General features: G+C 43.1%; 1 protein-coding gene across 14 annotated transcripts in view; it reads right to left on the bottom strand.

The window, feature by feature from the left end:
• Positions 1 to 21,488, bottom strand: part of Frmd4a (FERM domain containing 4A) — a 571,051-nt gene that overhangs the window by 107,178 nt on the left and 442,385 nt on the right. For all 14 annotated transcript variants that reach the window (XM_078023496.1, XM_040277346.2, XM_040277343.2 and 11 more), the window contains 2 exons: positions 15,617 to 15,709; positions 6,797 to 6,881 (listed from right to left, as the gene is read on the bottom strand). In XM_078023496.1, coding sequence (XP_077879622.1) covers positions 6,797 to 6,881; positions 15,617 to 15,709 — 178 coding nt within the window. The remainder of the gene's footprint in view (positions 1 to 6,796; positions 6,882 to 15,616; positions 15,710 to 21,488) is intronic.

Here is a 21,488-nt window from a genome sequence, read left to right as displayed (position 1 = left end):
ACAAAATGAAACACCTCTTCTTGTCTGGCTGCTGTTGAACGGATCAAAAATTCGGTTCTCTAGAGAGGATGAACAGGAAGCTGTTGTTAAAAGGAAGTCTATATCTAGAGCACAGTCTACTCCCTCCTCTCAAATCCTGGATATAATAGAATATATGCCAGGTGGGAATGGGAAGGGGCATCTCTAGAGGAATTAAGAGCCAAGGAGAAAAGATATCAGATGCTGGTATCCAAGGTTCCCCAAGAAAAAAACAGCTTGCCCCTGGACCACTCCACAGGGACAGCACCAGGACCCCGGCCCCTCACCGCATTCAGGTAGTTTTTAAGCTCCTCACTCTTGAATTTGAGTGGAAACACCAGGATCCTCAGACAACTGAGAAAAACCTCCTACAGGGAAGACAGAGATCAAAACAAACAGCCAAAGAAAGAACTGGATGGAAGCAGCGAGGACATGGAGTGTATGCATTATAAATAGAATAATAAGAGCGATAGGAGAGGTGCTGTTCCTGAGACAATAACAGAACAATATAGAAAACGGAAAAATCAGATACATAAAGGAACTCTTGGAAATCAAAGAAAAAATGACAGCAAAGGTTAAAAAGTCTATAGAAGAGATTGATACTGACAAAAGTCTCCCAGAAAGTAGGGCAAAGAGACAGAGATGACCAGTTGGGGAGGTGAGAAATAAGGGCAGGAGGCTATACTCAGCACCGGAAGCACAGTGGTTCCAAAAAGAGAGGACAGCAGTGGGGAGAAGATAGTAAAGAAACAATACAAACATGACCCCCCAGAAATGAAGACTGCAAATCTCCTTGTACAAGGACTGGTATATAGAGAATATCCTGACTAAGACTAAAAGTGTCCATGAATTCCCAGCATTATGCCCCACAACAGGCACACTTCTGAAATTTCAGGTCGAGAGAAATAGAGGAGATCCTGAAAGATCTCATTGTGTGTGTGTGTGTGTGTGTGTGTGTGTGTGTGTGTGTGTGTGTGTATGTGCACGTGTGCTGGGATGGGAAAATCACTTATAATGGATAGGACGGTTGACTTCTGCAGAATAGCACTTGATAGTCAGAGACGTGACCATTCTATATTCCTGCATCCAAACTATTCATTAGATATGGGGGTAAGACATTTTCAGATTCACAAGGACCTGGATATTTTATACAAATGACACTACATAATATACATGCTTTCTTGGGATTTACTGGTGAATGTTCTCCAAAAGAAAAAAAAAAAAAAGGAAAAAAGGATCCAAGAGGCAGAGGAAATGATACAATGTAGGGGTGGGAAAGACAGGGGGCTGGGGGTGCTCCTGGGTGAGAGCTGTGAAGGAGGCCAGGTTCAGCTGGAGCAGAAGGGCAGAGGATTCCCAAGGGCAGGTCCCGGGAAAATCAACAGCAGCAGCAGCAGCAGCCAAAATCAAACCAAAGAGAGAACTGGGGAATTACCTTTGTATTGGAGATTAATATTGGAATGCATTTGGGAATCTGTAGGATTTCTGTGTATCCTGTATCTGTTTCTGTGTATCCTCTGGAGGGGGGAGGGGAAATAAAGAATACAGAGAAACTCAACAAGTAAAAGCAAGGCAATTAACCCCTCTAGGTACAACAACTGATTGTCTAAGAATGGATACTATTTGGATTAGTCATCACAATGGCATGCTGATGACTATGGCTTTATCCCAGAATTACATTATTGCCCTATTGAGAAACGGAAAAAGGGAAAGTGTGGGTGGCTCTATGGGTCACCCTAATCCTCGTCTATCTTAAAAAGAATTCACCACCTAAAATGGACAAATCAGGAACAAAAGGGCCATTTATTTAGAAATAGAAGTAAGCTCTAGAAGAAACAACTACCATCTTGACAGTCGTCGGACCTGGGTCAGAAAAGAGGTGGGCACGTTTTCATCAGAAGCCTCTTAGAAACATTTAACTTCAAAACTATGCCGCATATTATTTTGATAAAACTAAAACTTCTGGGCTGGGGATGTGGCTCAAGCAGTAGCGCACTCGCCTGGCATGTGCGGGGCGCTGGGTTCGATCTTCAGCACCACATAAAAATAAAATAAAGATGTTGTGTCCACCAAAAACTAAAAAATATATATTAAAAAATTTTCTCTCTCTCTCTCTCTCCTCTCTCACTCTCTCTCTCTCTCAAACAAACAAACAAACAAAAAAAAAACAAAACCCAAAAATACCCTTAAAACTTCTTTTCTTTAGTGTTAGGGATTCAAAGCCAGGACCTCACATAGGCTAGGTGAGAGTTCTACCACTGAGCTGCACCCCAGCCCCTAGAAAAAAATAAATCTTTATATTTTAAAATGTGAGTGAAGTAGGTCTTTGAGGAAGCAGGGATAGCAGTTAATTTCACCTGAACAACTTTGATTCTAATATGCTGTGGGAATCGGTCCCCAAGAGCTGATGATGTTAAGCTGCTGGGTAAACAGAAGCCTGGGGTAGCTGTGACAGGCCAGGAGGCTGACCCTGTCTCCTGGGCTCTCCAAAGCCTCAGAAGGCCGGGTGGCCATGTGGATGGACAGCCAACAGAAACTCCTCAGGGCTGAATCCAAGGGGCTAACTGTGCTAAGTACTTCCAAGAAGGTGTGCATAGAGCCTTGTAATCTCTTTGTTCAAAGAGGAAAACCAAACTTGGAGACATTGCAGAAGGTGTTCACATTTAGTGCATTCCCTAAGTGACAGAGCTGGGAAGGGAAACCGAGTCTGTCCCAGCGAAAGCTAAACTCCTAATCACTCTGCTTCTCGGCTTCCTATTTCTTTACATGTTCACAACAGCTGGAATCAGGGCACCGCCTGACAAATGGCTTCCAGGTTCTTTCTCTTGGAGTCCGTCACTTGAGCTCTCACCAGCTTCCATCTCTGAGAAGTTAATCATTCCTGCTCTACCCCCTCACAGGTTAGGAGGAAGCAACTATATGTAAAAAACATTTTGTAAGCCAGGTACAGTGGCGTATGTCTGTAATTCTAGCAGTTCCAGAGAATGAGGCAGGAGGGTTGTGAGTTTGAAACCCATCTCAGCAACCTAGTAAGATCCTAAGCACCCAAAGGACTTAAAAACAGCATACTACAGGGACACAGCCACATCAATGTTTATAGCAGCACAATTCACAATAGCTAAACTGTAGAACCAACCTAGATGCCCTTCAGTAGATGAATGAATTTTAAAAAGTGGCATATATACACAATGGAATATTACTCAGCAATAAAAGAGAATAAAATCATGGCATTTGCAGGTAAATAGATGGTGTTGGAGAAGATAATGCTAAGTAAAGTTAGTCAATCCAAAACAACAACAACAACAACAACAAAAAAAATGCTGAATGTTTTCTCTGGTATAAGGTGACTGACTCATAGTGGGGTAGGGAGGGGGAGCATGGGAGAAATAGATGAAATAGAAAAACTCTAGATAGGGCAGAGGGGTGGGAGGGGAAGGGAGAGGGCAGGGGGTTAGCAAGGATGGTGGAATGTGATGGACATCATTATCCAAAGTATGTGTATGAAGACATGAATTGGTGTGAACACACTTTATATACAACCAGAGATATGAAATATTGTGCTCTATATGTGTAACAAGAATTGTAATGCGTTCTGCTGTCATTTGTTTAAAATAATAATAATAATACCCTAAGCAACTTAGTGAGACCCTGTCTCAAAATAAACCATAAAATAAGGTGAGGGGGCTGGGTATGTAGATCAGTAAGTAGGTAAACGCTCCTGGGTTCAATCCCCGGTACAAACAACATCAACCACAAAACAAACAAAACATTTTGTAAACCTTTTTATGCAAATGGAACTATTACTTTGACTAGGGGAGGGAGATAGGGGAGTCTTGGGATAAACTTTAGAGAAGCCAATCCTGGGTCATTTGTGGTCTCTTACTTGCCAGACCAAACTCAAATGAGGATTTTTGAGAAGAGAGTTCTGGGATTCCCGAATGGTGTTCACCCCCCACTCAGCAACAGGGATGATGCTGTGGCACTGTGACTTTAAATGTGGCTGGCTCAGCAGGCATTACCACCTCCACTTGGGAAACCTGAGGATTTCTTCTTTTTAAAAATTGTCAAGAATTCCAGAGTTGGTTCCAGCTCAGGATCTGTGACCTGACAGAACGGAACAGCTCCAAAACCTGAAAATGTTTCCTCTCGCTTTGACCCAGGTGTCTACCACCTTCCATTGGGGCAACTTTCTACTTGCGCAGCTTGGGAGTGATTTCCTGACTTCAGCGGCTCCCCAGTCATTTCTTTAGCTCAAGTCTGCCACCTGGTGGACAGTGCTCACTTTTTTATTTCTCAACTTTTAAAAAATGTTTTCACATTTAAAAAACCATCAGGTTCTTTTACAATCTGTGAGGTATCTGCATGGTATTATTATTTCCACTTTATAATGAGAAAATGAGAAGAGAGGAAGGAATTTGCAAGTACCCAGAGCTGCAATTAGTGTCTTTTTCCTCCATTCAGCAAAACCCCAAAATACTATCCTGTGAGTGTGCTGGGTTGGAGCCCAGTGTTAAGTCCCCGCTCAGCAACTGCCACCAAGTGAGGTGTTTGCACAGAATTGAATCTGACCACTGCTAGGCCCTCCGTCACACTGAACATTTGCACTTGCTGGAACTACTCTGTGCAATGAATGTGCTGATTCCAGAAGGGGAAGCCAAAGCTGGTACCTCATTTCAACTTTTGGGTTTTAAAGTTTGGTGGGTGTTGCAACTCCCCAAACCTGAGTAAGTTACATACAAAAATACAGGCTGCAGGATCTCCTTGGAATCCTTCGAATACCTCCTGTGACCACCTCGCCAACAGCCACACTTGGATTTGAAGTTCTTTGTGCTGCTTGGGTGCTCTCTACTGCAAGGACAGGGTGTCCTGAAAGGCACAGCATGGTCCTGGCTGAGCTGTGACCTGGCCAGTTCAACAGACTGACTGGTGTTGAGGTAGTGAAACTTTTAAGAAGTGGGGCCTACTGGATAGGAATTAGGTCACAGGGATGTGTGAAGGATGAATGAATTGACATTGGTCTTGCAGAATGGGTTGGATCTCATAAGGGTGAAGCAGACCTCATGAGTGCTGGTTCTTATAAATTGAGGCCATCCTACATGCTTGATCTCTTCTGTATGTACCGCTCACCACTCTATCATACATTTCCACCACTGTGATGCCATCTGCCATGAGATCCTCATCAGAGCTGAGCAGAAGTCAGCACCATGCTCTTGAATACCCAGAACTGTGAACTAAATAAACCTCTCTACTTTATAAGTTACACAGTCTCAGGTATTTTATGATAGCAAGGGAAAATGAATGAAGACAATGTGCATGTTGGGGGCAACCAGCAGAATGGGTGTTTACTCCAAACATGTTCTCTCAGTAGTTCTTAACCCAGGTGGGGTCTGTAAGAGAGGGCGTGTGCCAGAAAGGTGGTGGGCCTTTGGGGTTATCCAATGAAAAGAAACATTACCAGTGTAGGGGGGAACTGGATGCAGTGCAAGGATTGTCCCACTTAATTACAAGTGTCTCTTGAGTAGACATTTCTCTAAAGATGTACAAATGGGCACTAAGCATGTGAGAAGATACTCAGTATCACCAGTTATTAGGGAGATGCAAATCAAAATCACAAAATATCACTGCTTTCCATAAGGATGGCTATTATTTAAGACACCCCATTCCCACACATACACACCAGAAAACAACAAGTATTGGTGGGATATGGAGAAACTTGAACACTTGTGCAATGTAGGTAGGAATGTAAACTGGTATACCTTCTATGGAAACTAGTATGATTGTTCCTCAAAAGATGGTAAATATAGTTAAGCAATTTTATTTCTGGTGTTTACCTGCTCCCCAAATTTTAAACAGGGTCTAGGGGAGATATTTGTATACCTGTGTTCATAGCAACATTGTTCGTGATAGCCAAAGGGTGGAAGCAACCCATACATCTACGGACAAAGGATGATAAATTAAGTGTGGTCTCTACGTGCAATGGGACATTATTTACCCTGAATGGATGAATCTTAAGGACCTATGCAAAGTGAAAAAAAAGTCAGTCACAAAAGGATAAATACTGTATGATTCTACATATATGAAGTCCCTAGAGTGGTCAAATCCATAGAAATGGAAAGCAGAGTGGGGGCTGTCAGGGGCAAATGAGAGGGGTAATGGGTCTAGAATAAAGGTATTTTAATACCCTGAAATGGTTACCATGGGCTGCGGGTGGAGCTCTGTAGTTGAGCATTGCCTAGCATCTGTGAGGCCCTGGGTTCCATCACCAGTATACCACACAGGCGCGCGCGCACACACACACCACACTCCAAGGTCGTGTTGGTAAATGTAGGTGTATATGGCTTCAAGAAAAGAGAAGAATTGTCTCATGTAAAGTGCTGTAGCATCCTTTTGGGAGATAAGCTAATCATCAAAAAATAGTCAAACATGCATGTATTTGGTTGTAAGTTTGTTCCTACTTTTGAGAGCCAAGTTCAATACCACATTTGTCCTACTCATCTAGGTTCTCCTTTGTCTCCATCAATAAGAAGACCTTCAACATCTGGTCGAGGTTAAGGAACACCTTCACGGAGGAGCCAGGGATGGCAATGGGATGAGAAGGGGTCTCGTTATTTAGCCAATGACATTCATTCCATGAAGCTCTCACTTATTTATAGTCACTGACATAGAAGCCACATCTCTGAATCCATAAAGTCACCTGAGGGGCAGCAACTTGGTATCTCTAGCTTTGAATGATCCTTTCAGGTTTTTGGAGGAAAGCTGCGGGGAAGAGTGTTCCTACCTTGTAGATGCAGGACTTGGCATTCAGGAAGAAGAGCTCAATGGTGGCGTTGTCCTTCAGGTAGGAGATGCTTTCTATGTAGAACCTGAAAGAGGAGAATGGCACATGAGCCACAGGGGGACCACAAACCTGTGGTTCTCTTGAGCTACTGGAGTTGAGGTGAGGACTGGAGATCCCAATGTTAATGGTATGGAGTGTTTTTCTCTGATTCTTTTTTGCGGGCAGTGTTTTTCATGTCTGTTCCTAGCAGGTCAGAATGGTCAGGCCTGAGGGTCTCCCCAGAGACTAACAATGGGCTCCCTTGCCATCCCTCCCTAGGAGCAGACCGAGTCTCCTTCCACTTTGCCTTCCTTACCCGCTTTCCAATTCTTCATGTTATTTGATTTCATTATATTTTTTTTGAGCTAATCACCATAGAGATGGATTTTTAAAAAGACAATGTCTTCTGCTTAATCAAACAAGGTGTGTGTTTCTCTTTGAAATACTCCTTATGTGCTTTCCCAAGGGTGGTGAAGTGTGACTTGATTTCTGCACACGCAGTGCACCGTGGTAAGTGTCCTTAGCACTGACATATTAATGCATATTAAGCCAAATGAGAATTGAATTCCTATCAGGATGGAGCCTATGGATTTGGTCAAGATTGAAACATGCTGACATTATTTAAGTTTACATTAAATGCGCCTTTGCACATGGACTTTGGAGTTTATTAAATTCTTTAATTAGATAATGTGCTTGTACTATCTAAAGATCGCATGCTGAGCATATAGGAGCTGGGATGGCGAATGATTTAAATGCAGTGTTATCAGAGGGAAAAAGAGTCTCAGTGGGTGCGACAACCCTCAGACTAGACTAGGAAGGCACTGGCTGCTTGGCTGTTAGAAACTGGATGGACCAAAAGAGGTAGGGGGTGAAGGAAATAGAACGAGAAGAACAACCTCTCTGGTCTTCTAGTACAGTGTTACAATTTGATGACAAGAATTCTAGGGAGGGGATCAAAGACCAGGAATCTAGTCCCTGCTTTGTATACTTAGGACAAGTCACACAATCTCTCTGGGCTTTTCTTCTCCAGGCTAAAAGAAGAGAGTGGGACTCAGTGGATGCTTCTCCATCTGAGTTGTCTCCTGGTTTTTAAATATTGGACACTAATACAAAGTAAGACCACAATAAAACGGCAGCAGCAAAACCAACAAGCCAACATCGTAAAAGGCAAACGAAACATATCCATAGGTTAGATCAAGACACGCCCTCCAGACAAAACCTCTTGTCTATACCCTAAGTGAACGCTGTCTTCTCTCAGTTTTCAAATGTGTGCGGGGGTTGCTGTGGTGAATACAGTATAGATTCACTTAAATGTGTGAGTGGATCTAGTGTAACTTCAGGTATTAGTAGATCCTCTCAGTCAGTAGACATGAGTAGCACGATTACCATCATGTCACGGATTGCAGAATTTCAGAGGATTACAAAATGATCCTCATGCTTGCAAAGCCCAGGAAGGAGAAGACTGACTGATCTTTGGCCACATCCCCTCTGGCCCCCAAAGCAGCTGTCTATGGGGCCATGAATATTAGAGTCTGCAATCGTCTCAGAGGAATCCTCAAATTGTACAACTTTCAGTTCTCGAAGAATGCAGAACTGAAATGCAGTGGCAAATTTTACATTTCAAAGCAAAATACGTTCAATTGGATTTAATTATCAAAAATAAACCTATATCCTTTACAAAGGGCTCTTGACAAGGGTAGTTAAAATAATACATTAAGTGGAAAGAAAAAGGAAGGAAAGAGGAAGAACTCAGGGGAGGGATTAAAAACATATGGCACTGCTTTGAAAATTAAGTTATCACAGATCCTTGAAGTTTAGAGTCAAAATTATTATGGTCTACTCCCATAATAATGGTCTGCCTCACACTCTGCCCATGGTCTGGTCATCTTCTGATGACTAGGGTGCCTTCTCACTGGGCTGCCAACTCCTTCAGGGCTGGAGCCAAGTCTTGTTCATTTTTGTATCTCAAGCCCAAATACAGCGCCTGGCACAAATATGGGCTTAGTAAGTGGCCGTCAATGAAGAGTTTCCCCCCCTCTCCATTCTCTCTTTGTTTGGAGTTCCTATTGGACAGTGAAAAGGGTGATGAAGATAATAAAGAGGGAGAAGAAATAACAAGTGACTTCCAAGTGGTCACCAGTCCCGAGTGAGGGGCTTTACACCCCAGATAGATAGTCATTACTCTACTGTCCCGGCTCTCACTGGTGACAGGGAAAGTGGTTACAACAGCTACTGACTTAACATGTCCTAATACCAGAACAGCAGCAGTAGCCTCCCGAGGCTGACAGCAACCTTACTATGATAATAGCATTGAGTTTAAATCTGTATGGTCTGAAACAACTTAATTTCCAAAGCAATTCCATTTATCCCATTTGTTTGACTTTGAGAATTCAGTCCTGATGACATTCTGTGCACACACTCCCAGCCTCAATTTTCTCTTGAATAGTAGTTTATGAAAACATGACACTTGTCTTCTCCTTTCAACTCTTAAACAATGGACAACTCAAACAAGGAGGCCCCGTTGATGTCTCTGGAGACAGCACTCACTTCCACCGACCTCCTGCCATCTGTTTTTGAGAGGCAGAGAAGGAAGAGGAAATAGCAAGCATATTCTGAGATATAGGAAAAAAAACCCTCCTCTTGACAGGAAGTGGAGAGAGCTTTCCTGTTAACCTTATCACCAAGACAACTGCCAGGAAAACCCTGGAAGCAACGGACCTGTCATACTCTTATTCAGTAACCTTGGACATTTAACTCATCCTGAACTTTCCATCTGCTCCGGGAAACTGTGGAGGGAAAAAAATAAAAACTTTGAGAAAAAAAGAAAAAAAAAATCTGAGATGTCTCCATTCACACACAAGCACGCACCAGGGAGAGGAGACTTCTGGGCACATGGGGAGCGTTCACGGTTTGGATGCAACGGTTTTTGTAAAAATGTGGTTCTTTTGCACACTTTCAGGAGAGCTTTGTCCTTGATCCCTGTCTTCGACAATAGGTGGCGATGTTGCACTACCTTTTCTTGGGCGGCCAGAGGCTTCCTCAAGAAGCAGGCTCACAAAGAAAAATCTGGGTCTTTGGGTAAACCCAGGGAATTGAAGGCTGGGTCTTAGATGCAGAGGGTCTGCATGCACGGTTTCAAGTCCGCTGTGGATTAGCCACATCTTTATGATGCTTTGACATCTGGGACCTTGCTGACTCTGGAGGGGCCACCCCTCAAAGGGTCTGCCACTTCTTATAGACAATAAGAACTGTGACTCTCATGCAACCCACCAAACCACAGTCCACACCTCCCACCAGCCCCATCGGCTTCACAGCCGGGGCCATTATTCACCTGCCCTGACTACTCCAGGGACATGCCACAATCAACTAGGGACAATCCCAGAGCCCACTGAACTCGTTCATACTAGCCAAACCTAAACCTGCTTACCCCCCTCACCTGTTCCTACCCACAGAAGCCTCAATAAAGCCTCTTACCCACATTTTCCTTTCTTTCCCTACCCCCAACTACAGGCCCTGGTACTTCCCCATGGGGCCCTGCGTGTCATGATGGAGCATGCCCCCCTCCTCTTGGGAGCTGTGACAAACTACTTTTTCAACATCAGTTACCTCCTGATCTGTGGTCCTCATTGTACCTGATAAACAACAAAACCTTCATCGTAATGTTGCTTCTTTGATGCATGTAGCAGCACCGAGCCTCGGGGCTTCCTTTTGAGTTGAAGGGAGCAACCCCCTCAACACCAGGGCAAACCCAGCACCATATGATCCCTGAGTCCCATGAGGCATGTCACACCCTTGCTAGCTCAGATGATCCCCGCCAGAGAATATTTGATCATAGTCTGATGCAGAGAGAAGTCCGTGTTCTTTGTCCATGGGTAAAAGCGTATTAAACACCCCACAGGCTCTGCAGCCTTGGGGAGTCTCAGCACCTTGTTCAACTCCTGGAAGCTTCTGATTGTGATGGCTGATCTCTGTCTAGCTAGCTGACATCAGCCAGGTCTCCCCTGCCGTCCCTGCTCCTCCCCTCCCCTCTCACAGCCACCCCTTGGCATTTGGGAATCATTGAATATTTACAGCAAGTGTTAATTAAATGGCCCAGTGATTTCATTGCATAATGAACACAAATGTCATATTTGGAATGCTAACTTGGGGTAGCAGAAAAGAGCAAATGAAAAGCTGTGAGCTTCTACAGCTGAGGACTCTTGGTGTTTAGACTTGCAATGGCCTTTAATATTAACTGGGACACTCAGCAAGTTCTAGTTAACAGCCTCTTCATTTTAGATCTATGCCATCACTATTTTTGGGAGGGACAGGAAGTAGCTACTGCTGTAGCTAGGAGGACATCAGCAAGGGGGACACTGACAAGTCAAATCCACAGTGCCTGTAAAATCCTCTCTTTCAGATAAAAGCTTCCTGGACTCTCCTCTCGGTCTTTCTTTGCTGTTGCTCACTTCGGTTTATTCCTTGCAAAATCAAAGTTGAGGAGGCAAATCTAATCTGTTAATTTTTCTACAAACAGTGTAGATGACCAGGACTTCAGGGATACTTGCTAAAGAGCACATGATTAAAGGAACAGCCCTGACATGTGGGAATTCATTCTGAGCACAAAACTTGTGCCTACCAAAAGTCATACACAGATTTCCTTGTGTGGGTACCTCTATTTTCCTTATTTTTTTTCTTTGTCTATTACTTAAGCTTGCCTGGTTAATATGAGAGTCATTTTCTCTCTTTTTGAGAATTGTCTTATAGCACTAAACAATGGCTATGGGTGAAGGTATTCTTGGTCATGTATGGGCTGAGGTGACACAAGGGAGCAATGAGGCTGGAGAGCTGAGAAGAAGTCAGACTGGACAGGGCTTGCTAAGGCCATGCTTCCCCCCCCCCCCCAAGGATAATGGAAAGCCAGAAAAAAATTGTGAGCAAGGATCAGATGAGCATTCTAGAAAGATGTGCTGGGGAGACTAGGCAGGACCCAAGAGCAGAAGCAAAGCTGAGCAAGGAAAGTTGAAATCGAGGAGAAATTTATGAGGCCCCAATTGCAGCTGAGAGGGTGTGCACGGAGCACAATGGAGGGATATAAGAGCTCTCTGAGATGCAGAATAACAGGAAATTGTGAGCAGAGCAAAGGGCAAAGGTGAGACAGGATGGGGAAAGTCGAGAAAAAGTACCCGATGGGGGCAGAAGCTCTTTTATGGACTCAAATCTACTCCAAGGTCTGGGATTTTGATGAAGATAGTTTACCTTATCATTCCTTTGGAAGAAACACGTGTGGGCAGCCCTAGACAGGAACCAAGTTACAAACAGAGAATTTTTCTCAGGCTGAAAATCAAGGTCAAACTGGAGAATATATACACCCAGGTGGAGAATCTGGCTCCTCTGGCAGAAAACAGACAATTGGTGTTTGGTTGTACTGCTGCTCAGAGAGGTGAAGAATGGGAACTCAGGACAGTGAGGGGGCCAGGATCCTCTGGCCAGTACCAAGGGGCCAGCTGTCCGGGGGCAGCAGATGAAAGACTCAGAACAGGCAGTGAGGAGGGATGGACAGAGGACAGGGCAGAGGAAGATTCTGGAAGCAGAACAGAGAGTTCGAGTACGTAAGAATTGACAGAAGAGGAGCAAGGGAAAGAGCACCTACAGTCTACTCGAGGCAGTGAACAATGACGACACAGATCTCCAGGGACCACAGAAGATTTGGGGAAAAGAGAGGAGGAGTGGGATGGTAATGACATTGGCTTTGGACGGCTAAATCCGAAGAACTCAGGTGAAGTGGTCTAGGAGGGAACCAGACGTAGAAACCTGAGACCTTCTAGAAAGATCAATTGTTAGACAAAGAGGAGCAGTAATGTGCCAGGAGGTGGTAGAAAGAAATAGCAGAGAACAACCATCCTCAAAGGGGATTTGGAGATGTTTTTCTGATGAGTGTTCTGTGAGGTTCCTACTGGCCAATTAAAAACACGAGTGGCCCATGGCAAGAGGGTCATTTCTGGCCGGGGATCAGATAAAATATTTGAGTCTTGTGGTCGCCCTGCTTCCTAGTTCTGTCTTTTGCAAGCAACTGTGTCCCACTGTGTTCTCTGGTTTGACTTGAAACAATCTGTACTACCTGGGGGACCAACACCTCTGTCACCAATCTCAGTGTCCCAGGCTGTCCTGCAAGGATCTGGTTCCCCAAACCCACCAAGGACTCACCTCTTTTCAGACACTTGGGAATAAATATACCTAACATGCAACAAAGTCCAGTATTTTCTTGACTAACACTGAAGAAAAGTACCAGAAAGAGAAACTTTTTTTTTTCTAAGAAGGAGGGAACCCCCACATCATTCCATTGTTTAGTATAAATGACTTTTTTTTTTTAAAGAGGTGAAATAATTTGCTGGTTGTTTATTTTCTGGTACAAGGCAGAAAACAGTGGGACTTTACAGAAGGCTTCAGTTGCCCTGGCTTATCATGGCATTGGTTAAGACTAGTTTTACATCCTGTAATAGAAAGCAAACCAAAGGGCAATTTGGAGTCACAGCTGTACATTCAATCCATTTTAAACATTTAAAATTTGAATCCCATGGTTTTTTTTTTTTTTGTTGTTGTTGTTGTTGTTTTGTAGAATTGTTTCTAAGGAGAAACTTTCCATGATCCTTGACCAGTCAGAACTATGTGCCCTCTGTAAAAGTTTAGGGTGATACCAGTTTTAAAAAACAACAACAATAAATAAACATAAGGAATACTAATAAAGTAAAGAAAGAAGAATAAAAGAGGGAAGAGAGGATGGAAAGAGTAAGGACTGGGGACTGAAATGGGGCAAATTAAACCCCATACATGTATGATTATGTTAAAAAAAACCCCACTAGTATATATAATCAAAATGCACTAATAAAAACATTTAAAAAAATTTTTTTTAATTGTATTTGAACATAATACCTTTGTTTTTATGTGGTGCTGAGGATGGAACCCAGTGCCTTGCATGTGCTAGGTGAGTGTTCTACCACGGAGCCACAACCCCAGTCCTAATAAAAGCATATTTTAAAAGTTTATGATAGCCTGGTTCTCCTAATGATTTTGTTAACGTGATGTGAAAGGTTAAAAACTTGAATATTTTCTGTACATGGTATTAAGTCGTGAGCTGGTGGGACTTATGTGACAGCTTATCAGCATCTGAACATACTGGTACTTGCTATCCTGCTAATGAAAATTTGCCTCTGGATTTGAAGCTGAAAAATTCCTGGAATAACTATTGAAAAAAAAAAAAGAATCAAAATATGTGGCTTTTTAGATTTGCACTTCCTATGTTAAGAATCATGTGCAAATTGAAATGTCTGTGTACACTGTCTGATGTTCAATACAACCTTTATGGAAATTATGGAAAAAACAGTACCAGGAGGATGCGGGAGGCTGATGCACAGTTAGAGTTATTTATCCCCCTTGCATTACAGGTTAATGAACTGCTTCAATTCAACTCCAGTCTTGCCCACCACCACCTGCCCCTCCCGGCGGAACTGTTAAAGTCTTTGCTTTCTATGGTTACTTTTCCATTAATCTGAGAAACTGTAGACACCACTAAAGAGAATATGGCATTGAAATCATTCCCATCAGCAATGGAAATGGCTAAGATTAGCTCTGATATGTCCACAGCTGTTAAACAAATCAAAAAGGCATTAAATGCAAGTTTGAATTGACTCTGCCAGCTGAGGTAAAGTCATCCACTTCAGTCTGTTAAATGGACCCTTTAACTCTTGGGCTCTTGAAATGCCCGTTTGTGGATTCAGGGTGGTTATATGGAAAACTGCAATCCTGACCCAGTTCTTTAGGAGGAAACGAACTGCAAATCGTTTGTATCCTCCTTGTGAATGTCTGTTAGCATAGAACAGAACACAGATTCAGTGTCCTGGGTGGAAGAGATGGTATCTGAAAACTGGGGGTGTGGCTTATTTGTACAAAACTTGTCTGGTATGTGGGAGGCCCTGGGCTGGAGCCCCAGCACAAGAAAACCAAACCAAACCAAAAAAAATCTCTCAGTGCTTCTGCAATACTGTTGCCACATTCTAGACAGAAAGGACTTGGTGGCTCCACAGACTGGGTAGCTCAGAGCTGCTGGTCTGGGAGCTTGGAGTCGGACTTTGCCCCCTGGTAGCTTCCCACAGCCTACTGCAAACAGAAGCATCAGTCCTGACTGCTGAAAGCACTGTATCACAAAAAACCTGTTTCCTCTGCAGTCATTTGCAGTCATTAAATGAAATGTCTTAGATTAGTGAATGGAAAATGCAAACCATTTCTGACACACCATTGTGCTTTCTCCTCCCTTGCCACAACATACACTGACCTGTGTTTTGCTGCTGGATTTTAATTAGTCCTCTTTGGGATAGAGAAAAAAAAAAAAAAAAAATTCAAGAGGCCTTTTGTGATAGAAGGGAAGAAAACCAAGGCTTTTATTATGGAGCTCCTAACTGCCACCAAAAGAGTTCCAGGCAGGTGCTGTGAGGGACTCGGTTTAGTATGAGATATCCGACCCACTTCCCACACCCCTGAAAAACGACAAAAGAAAACTTTGATCTTTATTCCACAAACGCATCCTAGTGCAAGAATGCCAATACCTGTGTCCACGTGCAGTGACACACGCCTTGCACACTCACGCCTGTGTTTCCATCCGCTGAGAACGGAGCTACACTACAACCTTTATCCCTAGCAACGCACAAGGCAAACTTACAATCGCCCTCCTTTGAGCCACTTCATCCTTCCAGACTTTTATGACAAAGACAGAGAAGCCAAAGTGTGAATACCAGGTGTACATACCTGACACAAAAGTACAAAACCACGGGTCCTGACTTTTTAGGGAAGTCGTGCTCCAGTACTCTTCGATCTAGTTGAAGCCAGTTTAAGTGTCCCCTGGGGAAAACAGAGACAAGTTAGTTAGGGCTCCGAATTTGGCAGCAGTGGTCTGGGTGAGGGTGCAAATGGCGCACATAGGATGGGCAGTCCCCTCGCTGCTAGCACCTAAGTAATGGAAGCACCAAAGGAGTTACCCGTGTGGTAGTGCATCTGGGACCTGACAGGGCGACCAGATCCGGGCGGGGCGAGGCAGTGGAAGGCGGGGCCACAGGTAAGGGGCGGGGCGAAGCAGTGAGAGGCGGGGCCACAGGTAAGGGGCGGGACTTGCTGCCTGCAGCCTCTTTCTGGTACTGATTTCCTCTTCCCCACTGCCTTTGTTCCTGGAGGTCTCAAAGCACACTTGAGAGCTTTGAGCGTTGAGCGATCCTCACACATCCTGGGGTTAAAAGTGCTCTGTAGATTGTTTATTAAAAAATGAAACTTACATCTACCATTGGAGCTCTAGCTATGCCACTCCTTGATATTCATCCCAAATGAAAAGCATTTGCCCATCAAACACAAAGTAAGTGCCTTATGCAAATATTCAGAGACTTAACAGTCACTTCAAAGACATCACATTTGAAGAGATACTAAAACAGTCCCAAACTCAAAACAACCGCATGTTTGCCAAAAAGAGAGTGTGTAAATGAATCATGATTCACTCACATGATGGAATACTATGCAACAATGCAGAGCGAGTTATTGCTATATGCAGCTACATGGGTGAAACTCAAAATAATTATGCTGAGTGAAAGAAGCCTGATTTTTAAAAAGTGTAGACTCTATGATTCCATGTATGTAAAACTCTAGAAAACACAAACTAATTGGTGGTGATCACAGTGGTTGACTGGGGGTGGTACTGAAGGGTACATTTTGGGAGTGAATGACATGTTCACTACCTTCCTGGTGGGGACAGTTCCATGGATGTGGACATAAGTCTAAACTTATTTAATTGTATACTTTAATATATGTAGTTTATTGTATGTCAGTTGTAATTCATTAAAGCTATTTAAAAAGTGAACCACAGAGATAATGGTGATACATAGATCCTTTTGAGACAGACATTCAATGACTCATTCCATAATTAATTATGTAATTACTATTAGCAGTAAGACCATGCATTATGAGAACATATATATAGTCTGGGGATTGGAGGAACACTTCCTGGTTTTTGAGCTAAAATTGGAAGAAAGAGCATAAGTGGCCTGGTGAAGGGGAAGGGAAATCACTTTCTAGGCTGAGGGACTAACATGTGCAAAGGCCCTGAGGTGGGAAGGAACCAGTATCTGTCATGTGAGTTGTAAGGGGTGAGATTGAGAGGTCCTTGGAAGCATGATGTGAAGGTTGGTCTTTGGACTCCCTCTTTTAATTAAGCCAACACCTGTGGCATTGGGGATGCCATTTGGATCTGCCACAAAGTAGAGTCCACCTGAGGGACTCAGACCTCTATCTCTTCCTAGGAATCTCTATTTGGGGAAGAAAACAAAACAAAACAAAAACTTCCCATTAAAATTAGGACTAGAAGAAGGGTCAGGCTGACCTCTGACCCTTCTGGCTCCCTTCCTGGGCACGCCTCCATGACTGTGCTTTCCAGTCTGCATTTCTTTTCCCTAACAGAATTCTTACATCTGAAAAAATTCAGGAAACCTATCACAGAAGGTCAAGAGCATGTCTGATCAACTGGAAGATGTCAGGAAAATTATCTGAGGAGGATAAGCTACAGCCACTCACTTCCTGCCTCTGAAAATGTCCCCCAGACTCTCAGGGTCTTGCTGAGCCTCTGGTGAGTGGCCATGGGTGTATTTGAGGCCAGCTGCTTCTCCTGACTGGAGCTGGAGACTCTCCCTTCATCCTCTTAAATCCACATGTTAACCACAATTCAAGCCTGAGTTCAGTCTTCCTTTTAGTGAAGACTTCATTGATAGTCTGTTATGGTTTGGATCTTAAATGCCGCCCAAAGCCTCATGCTCTACAGGTGTGGTCACCTGGAGAGGTCATTTGGGAGGAAGCAGAACCTTTAAGAGGTGGGGCTTAGGGGAAGGAAGTTAGGTCCTGGGGGGGTGTTGTGGAAGGGGATCCTCTGACCCCTGTTCTTTCCTCTCTTTCTTCGCTTCCTTCCTGGCTCCCATGAGGTGAGCAGCTGTGCTGTATCATATGCTCCCTGTACCATGATGTTCTGCCTCACCACAGGCCCAAGGCAGCAAGGTCCAACAACCATGGGCCGAAACCTCTGAAATTATAAGCCAAAATAAACTTTTCCTCCTTTTATGTTGTCTTTGTCACAGTGACAGAAAGCTGATTAACACGTTGCCTAAGCCCAGGGTTCATTTTAAACTTCTCCAGAGCTTTTGGTTTGTGTCATCTACAAGGCATTTAGCTTACTCTTGAATAATTAGATATGCTAAAAAATACAACTTGACTCTCCAACTAGGTTCTAAGTTTTCCCTATTAAAAAAGAAAACAAAAAAACCCTTACTCAAATCCTAGCATAGTGCCTGGTGAATACTTGGGCTCTAAAGATGTATTTGCTCATTAGCTGAAGGACTCCCTACAAGAACAATTCCTTCAATGTCTGTGTCATCTCACAGATTTCTTTTTTTGTTGTTATTGTTGTTGCATGATATCACTTGTATTATCACAGATTTCTTGATGGAGGGTCTAGTGGGAATAGCCTTTGCATGAGCCTCACAAGAGAAATCTTGGCCTCACCCTTGGACTAGAATGATACAGAAGCACAGTGACTTTTCTCTAGCACACAACTCAAGGCAGAAGGAAGACCTGGGGACAGAAAATTCCACACACGCCTTTGAGACCAGCCAATGGTCCAGACTTGGGAAATCCTCACCACACCCACAGCACATTACTGACCACATAGGTTGCCAGGGACTAGACAGGGATGTCTGGGGACTGCCATTCACAAGGCAAAGAACCTCAAGGTGGGGATGTGTGGCCTGAGGAACCAGAGACCCAGGGGTCATTGGATACCACCCTGTTGGTTTTGCTCACTGCTCATCCTTCATTTGTGTTAGCAGAGGACAAAGACACAGATTCCCCTGCTAAGATTTTATTCCTCACATTAAACTCTTTAAAAGATTGACTTTTTTAGCAATGGATTTATTTACTGAAAATTCCTTTGTTCCTAGCTGTGGATTGGTTTAGAATTTATGAAGCAATTAAATGACCAAAAAGTAACACACACACACACACACACAAAAAAAAAAAAAAAAAAAAAAAAAAAGGATACAAAACAAAGAGAACAAAGGGGTGGAAATCACCCTAAAGTGAACAGTTAATATCTGAGGAAAAAACTTGACCAAATTGTGTTGTGTGCATGTTTGATATTTAACAAACAATGAATTCCCATTCATCATTGATTGTGATGCACCAATAAAAAAAAAAAAATGACCTTCCTTTCTCCACTTCCAGTATTTCAACTCTCCAACCTCAATTCTGTGAGGGATGGTAGGTCACACATACCTTCCAGCTCAGGTAGCGGATGGAGAGGCCACTTCCTCGTACCCATCTTTGGAGCCTCGGGAGGAAGGAAGTCGGCTCCCTCTGTGAAAAGTCTGTAAAAGTCTCTCTGATGATACCCTTGATAAAGGGAAAGAGTGAGGGACAAGTGGACTCATTTAAGGTCCTTTAGGGTGATTGTCCACTATTTGGAAAAAGCTAAAAGATGTGTTAGAAAGTAATGTAGAGACCATAATTCTGGGGCCACTGGTTTTGATGGCTGTAAGATTTGTTAAAATACTGTTTTCTGCTCATTCTATTGGGTATGAAGTCTCAATTCCTACAGCGTGGAGGGCTGCTGTTTCCTCCCTGGAGAGGGCTTTTTCTGTCCTATTGAACAGCTTCCAGTCCTGGTATTTAGGGCTCCCTTCAAATCCCTGTTTTGTTTCCCTTTGAGTTAGGGTGGGGATGAAGAACAAAGAGGCAAAGAGGGTACTTCCTCTGCACAGTTTAACTAAGAGACTCTGGATGGCTTGGTTTTCATGATTCCCATTGATTTTTTCATTTGAGAATGCCCATTAGTGTCTTTGCCAATAACAAAACAAAAAAATAAAATAAAAATAAAATATAAAAGGTGCCCCAGCAGATGCTCAAAGCATTTTTGCTATCACCTCATTGATAACGATCTTCAAAGTGATCAAGTTATTGTTCATTTAGTTTATGGCTATCGTAAGTCAAACTATTGGGTCAGTGATAAATATGCAATTGCTTCCGGGCAATAGAAATTGGATGCATTTATTTAACAGATTGCTTTTAGCTACTACCTATAATACAAATAGATTTTTAGGTCAAGTGCTGACACCTTCAATAAAGATGGCCTCGGGGAGTTGTGTTTATAGAGTTTCTGGAGGGTGGAGGTGCGTGATAAGTCTGTCTGCACCAATCCCTTCTCGGGACCTGGGGGGAGAATGCTTCTGTGCACTTTTTAGATGTTTTCATTGTAGAAAGGTTATTTCATATAGAATGAGCTTCTACAGAAAGACAAAGCAAGGATGTGAAATTCTTAACAATGACACTGGATGGAGGTGGAGTGGGGCGCCCCTCAAATGCAAGAATGTTTAGCTGTTTATGTCATTAAGGACAGCCCAGGGATACCAATTTAGCTAGAAATCCTCAAATAACAGAGGAATATCAAAGTAGAATGTGTTCTGGGGAGACCAGATTACTAAATCACGGACTCCTGGTTTAATTGGAATTTCTGGCATAATTTTTTATTTATTGAGGAATTGTTGGCTTCATTATGTTGTCTTAAGGCTGTTTTAAACGTTCTCTATAACATTTCTTACACCGTGTCTTATTAATTTACCTTTTAAACTACAAACAGGCTCAACAAAGGCCAGTTATGTCTGTCTCTCCAGGGGTTAATAGTGAAAGTTAAAATTAAATTTAAGAACTCAAATGCAGGGCTGGGGTTGTGGCTCAGCGATAGTGCGCTCACCTAGCATGGCGGAGGCCCTGGGTTCGATCCTCAGCACCACATAAAAATAAATTAATTAGTTAAAGATCTTGTGTTCAGCTACAACTAAAAAAATAAATATTTTTTTAAAAAGACGAATGCAGCTTTACATTATGCCCCACAGATCCATATTCTTATAGGTTCAGTGACTGCCACCAGGTATAAACACTGCTTCTGCCCTGAAGAAATGGTTGCATATGAAGAACTCTGGGCTCACCGGGCCTAGGCCCCAGGCTACTCAATATCATCTTTACTGAGAAAAAAAAATGAGGAGAAAGCTGGGGTCCTTGAGCCCTTCTCGGATTGACCATTGTTCTTTATTTTTCTTGGGTATAAACAGAAAGAATCACGCTCAAGTATTTCTCTGATTACAAAATACATTTTGCTGCTGTTTGCTGTAGTATCTGACAGTTCAGCGCTGTTCTCGGAGGTAGTCATGAATGCTGAATGTCAAGTTCCCAGAGTAGCTATTGCAACCCAGGCACGGAGGCTGCAGCCATTGACTGTCTCCTGTCCCACCACACAGGAGTTAATGAATGGAAACCTCAAACCCATTTCTAAATAAATTACATTCCCAGAGACGCTGCTGCTCATTCTTTCTTCCACAATTGGAAAATTGCTTTGTACTTAATTTTTAAATTGTAGATAAGCTTGTGGCCAGGAATGCTCATCAACTAGAACCTTTGTGGATACCCTGGCCAATGCCAATCATGGTTCCATTTAAGCAGAGACAAAGACGTAAGGGCAATATACAATAGGCACGCTTCCAGGAACCGGCATTCCCAGCATTGAGTCTACAGATGCATTTCCAACAAGTTAGTTCATTTT

Source organism: Ictidomys tridecemlineatus, chromosome 10 (assembly GCF_052094955.1).
Source record: "Ictidomys tridecemlineatus isolate mIctTri1 chromosome 10, mIctTri1.hap1, whole genome shotgun sequence".
NCBI lineage: Eukaryota > Metazoa > Chordata > Mammalia > Rodentia > Sciuridae > Ictidomys > Ictidomys tridecemlineatus.
The sequence above is the reverse complement of the archived record's forward strand: the minus strand, read 5'-3'. Positions and strand labels throughout refer to the sequence as shown.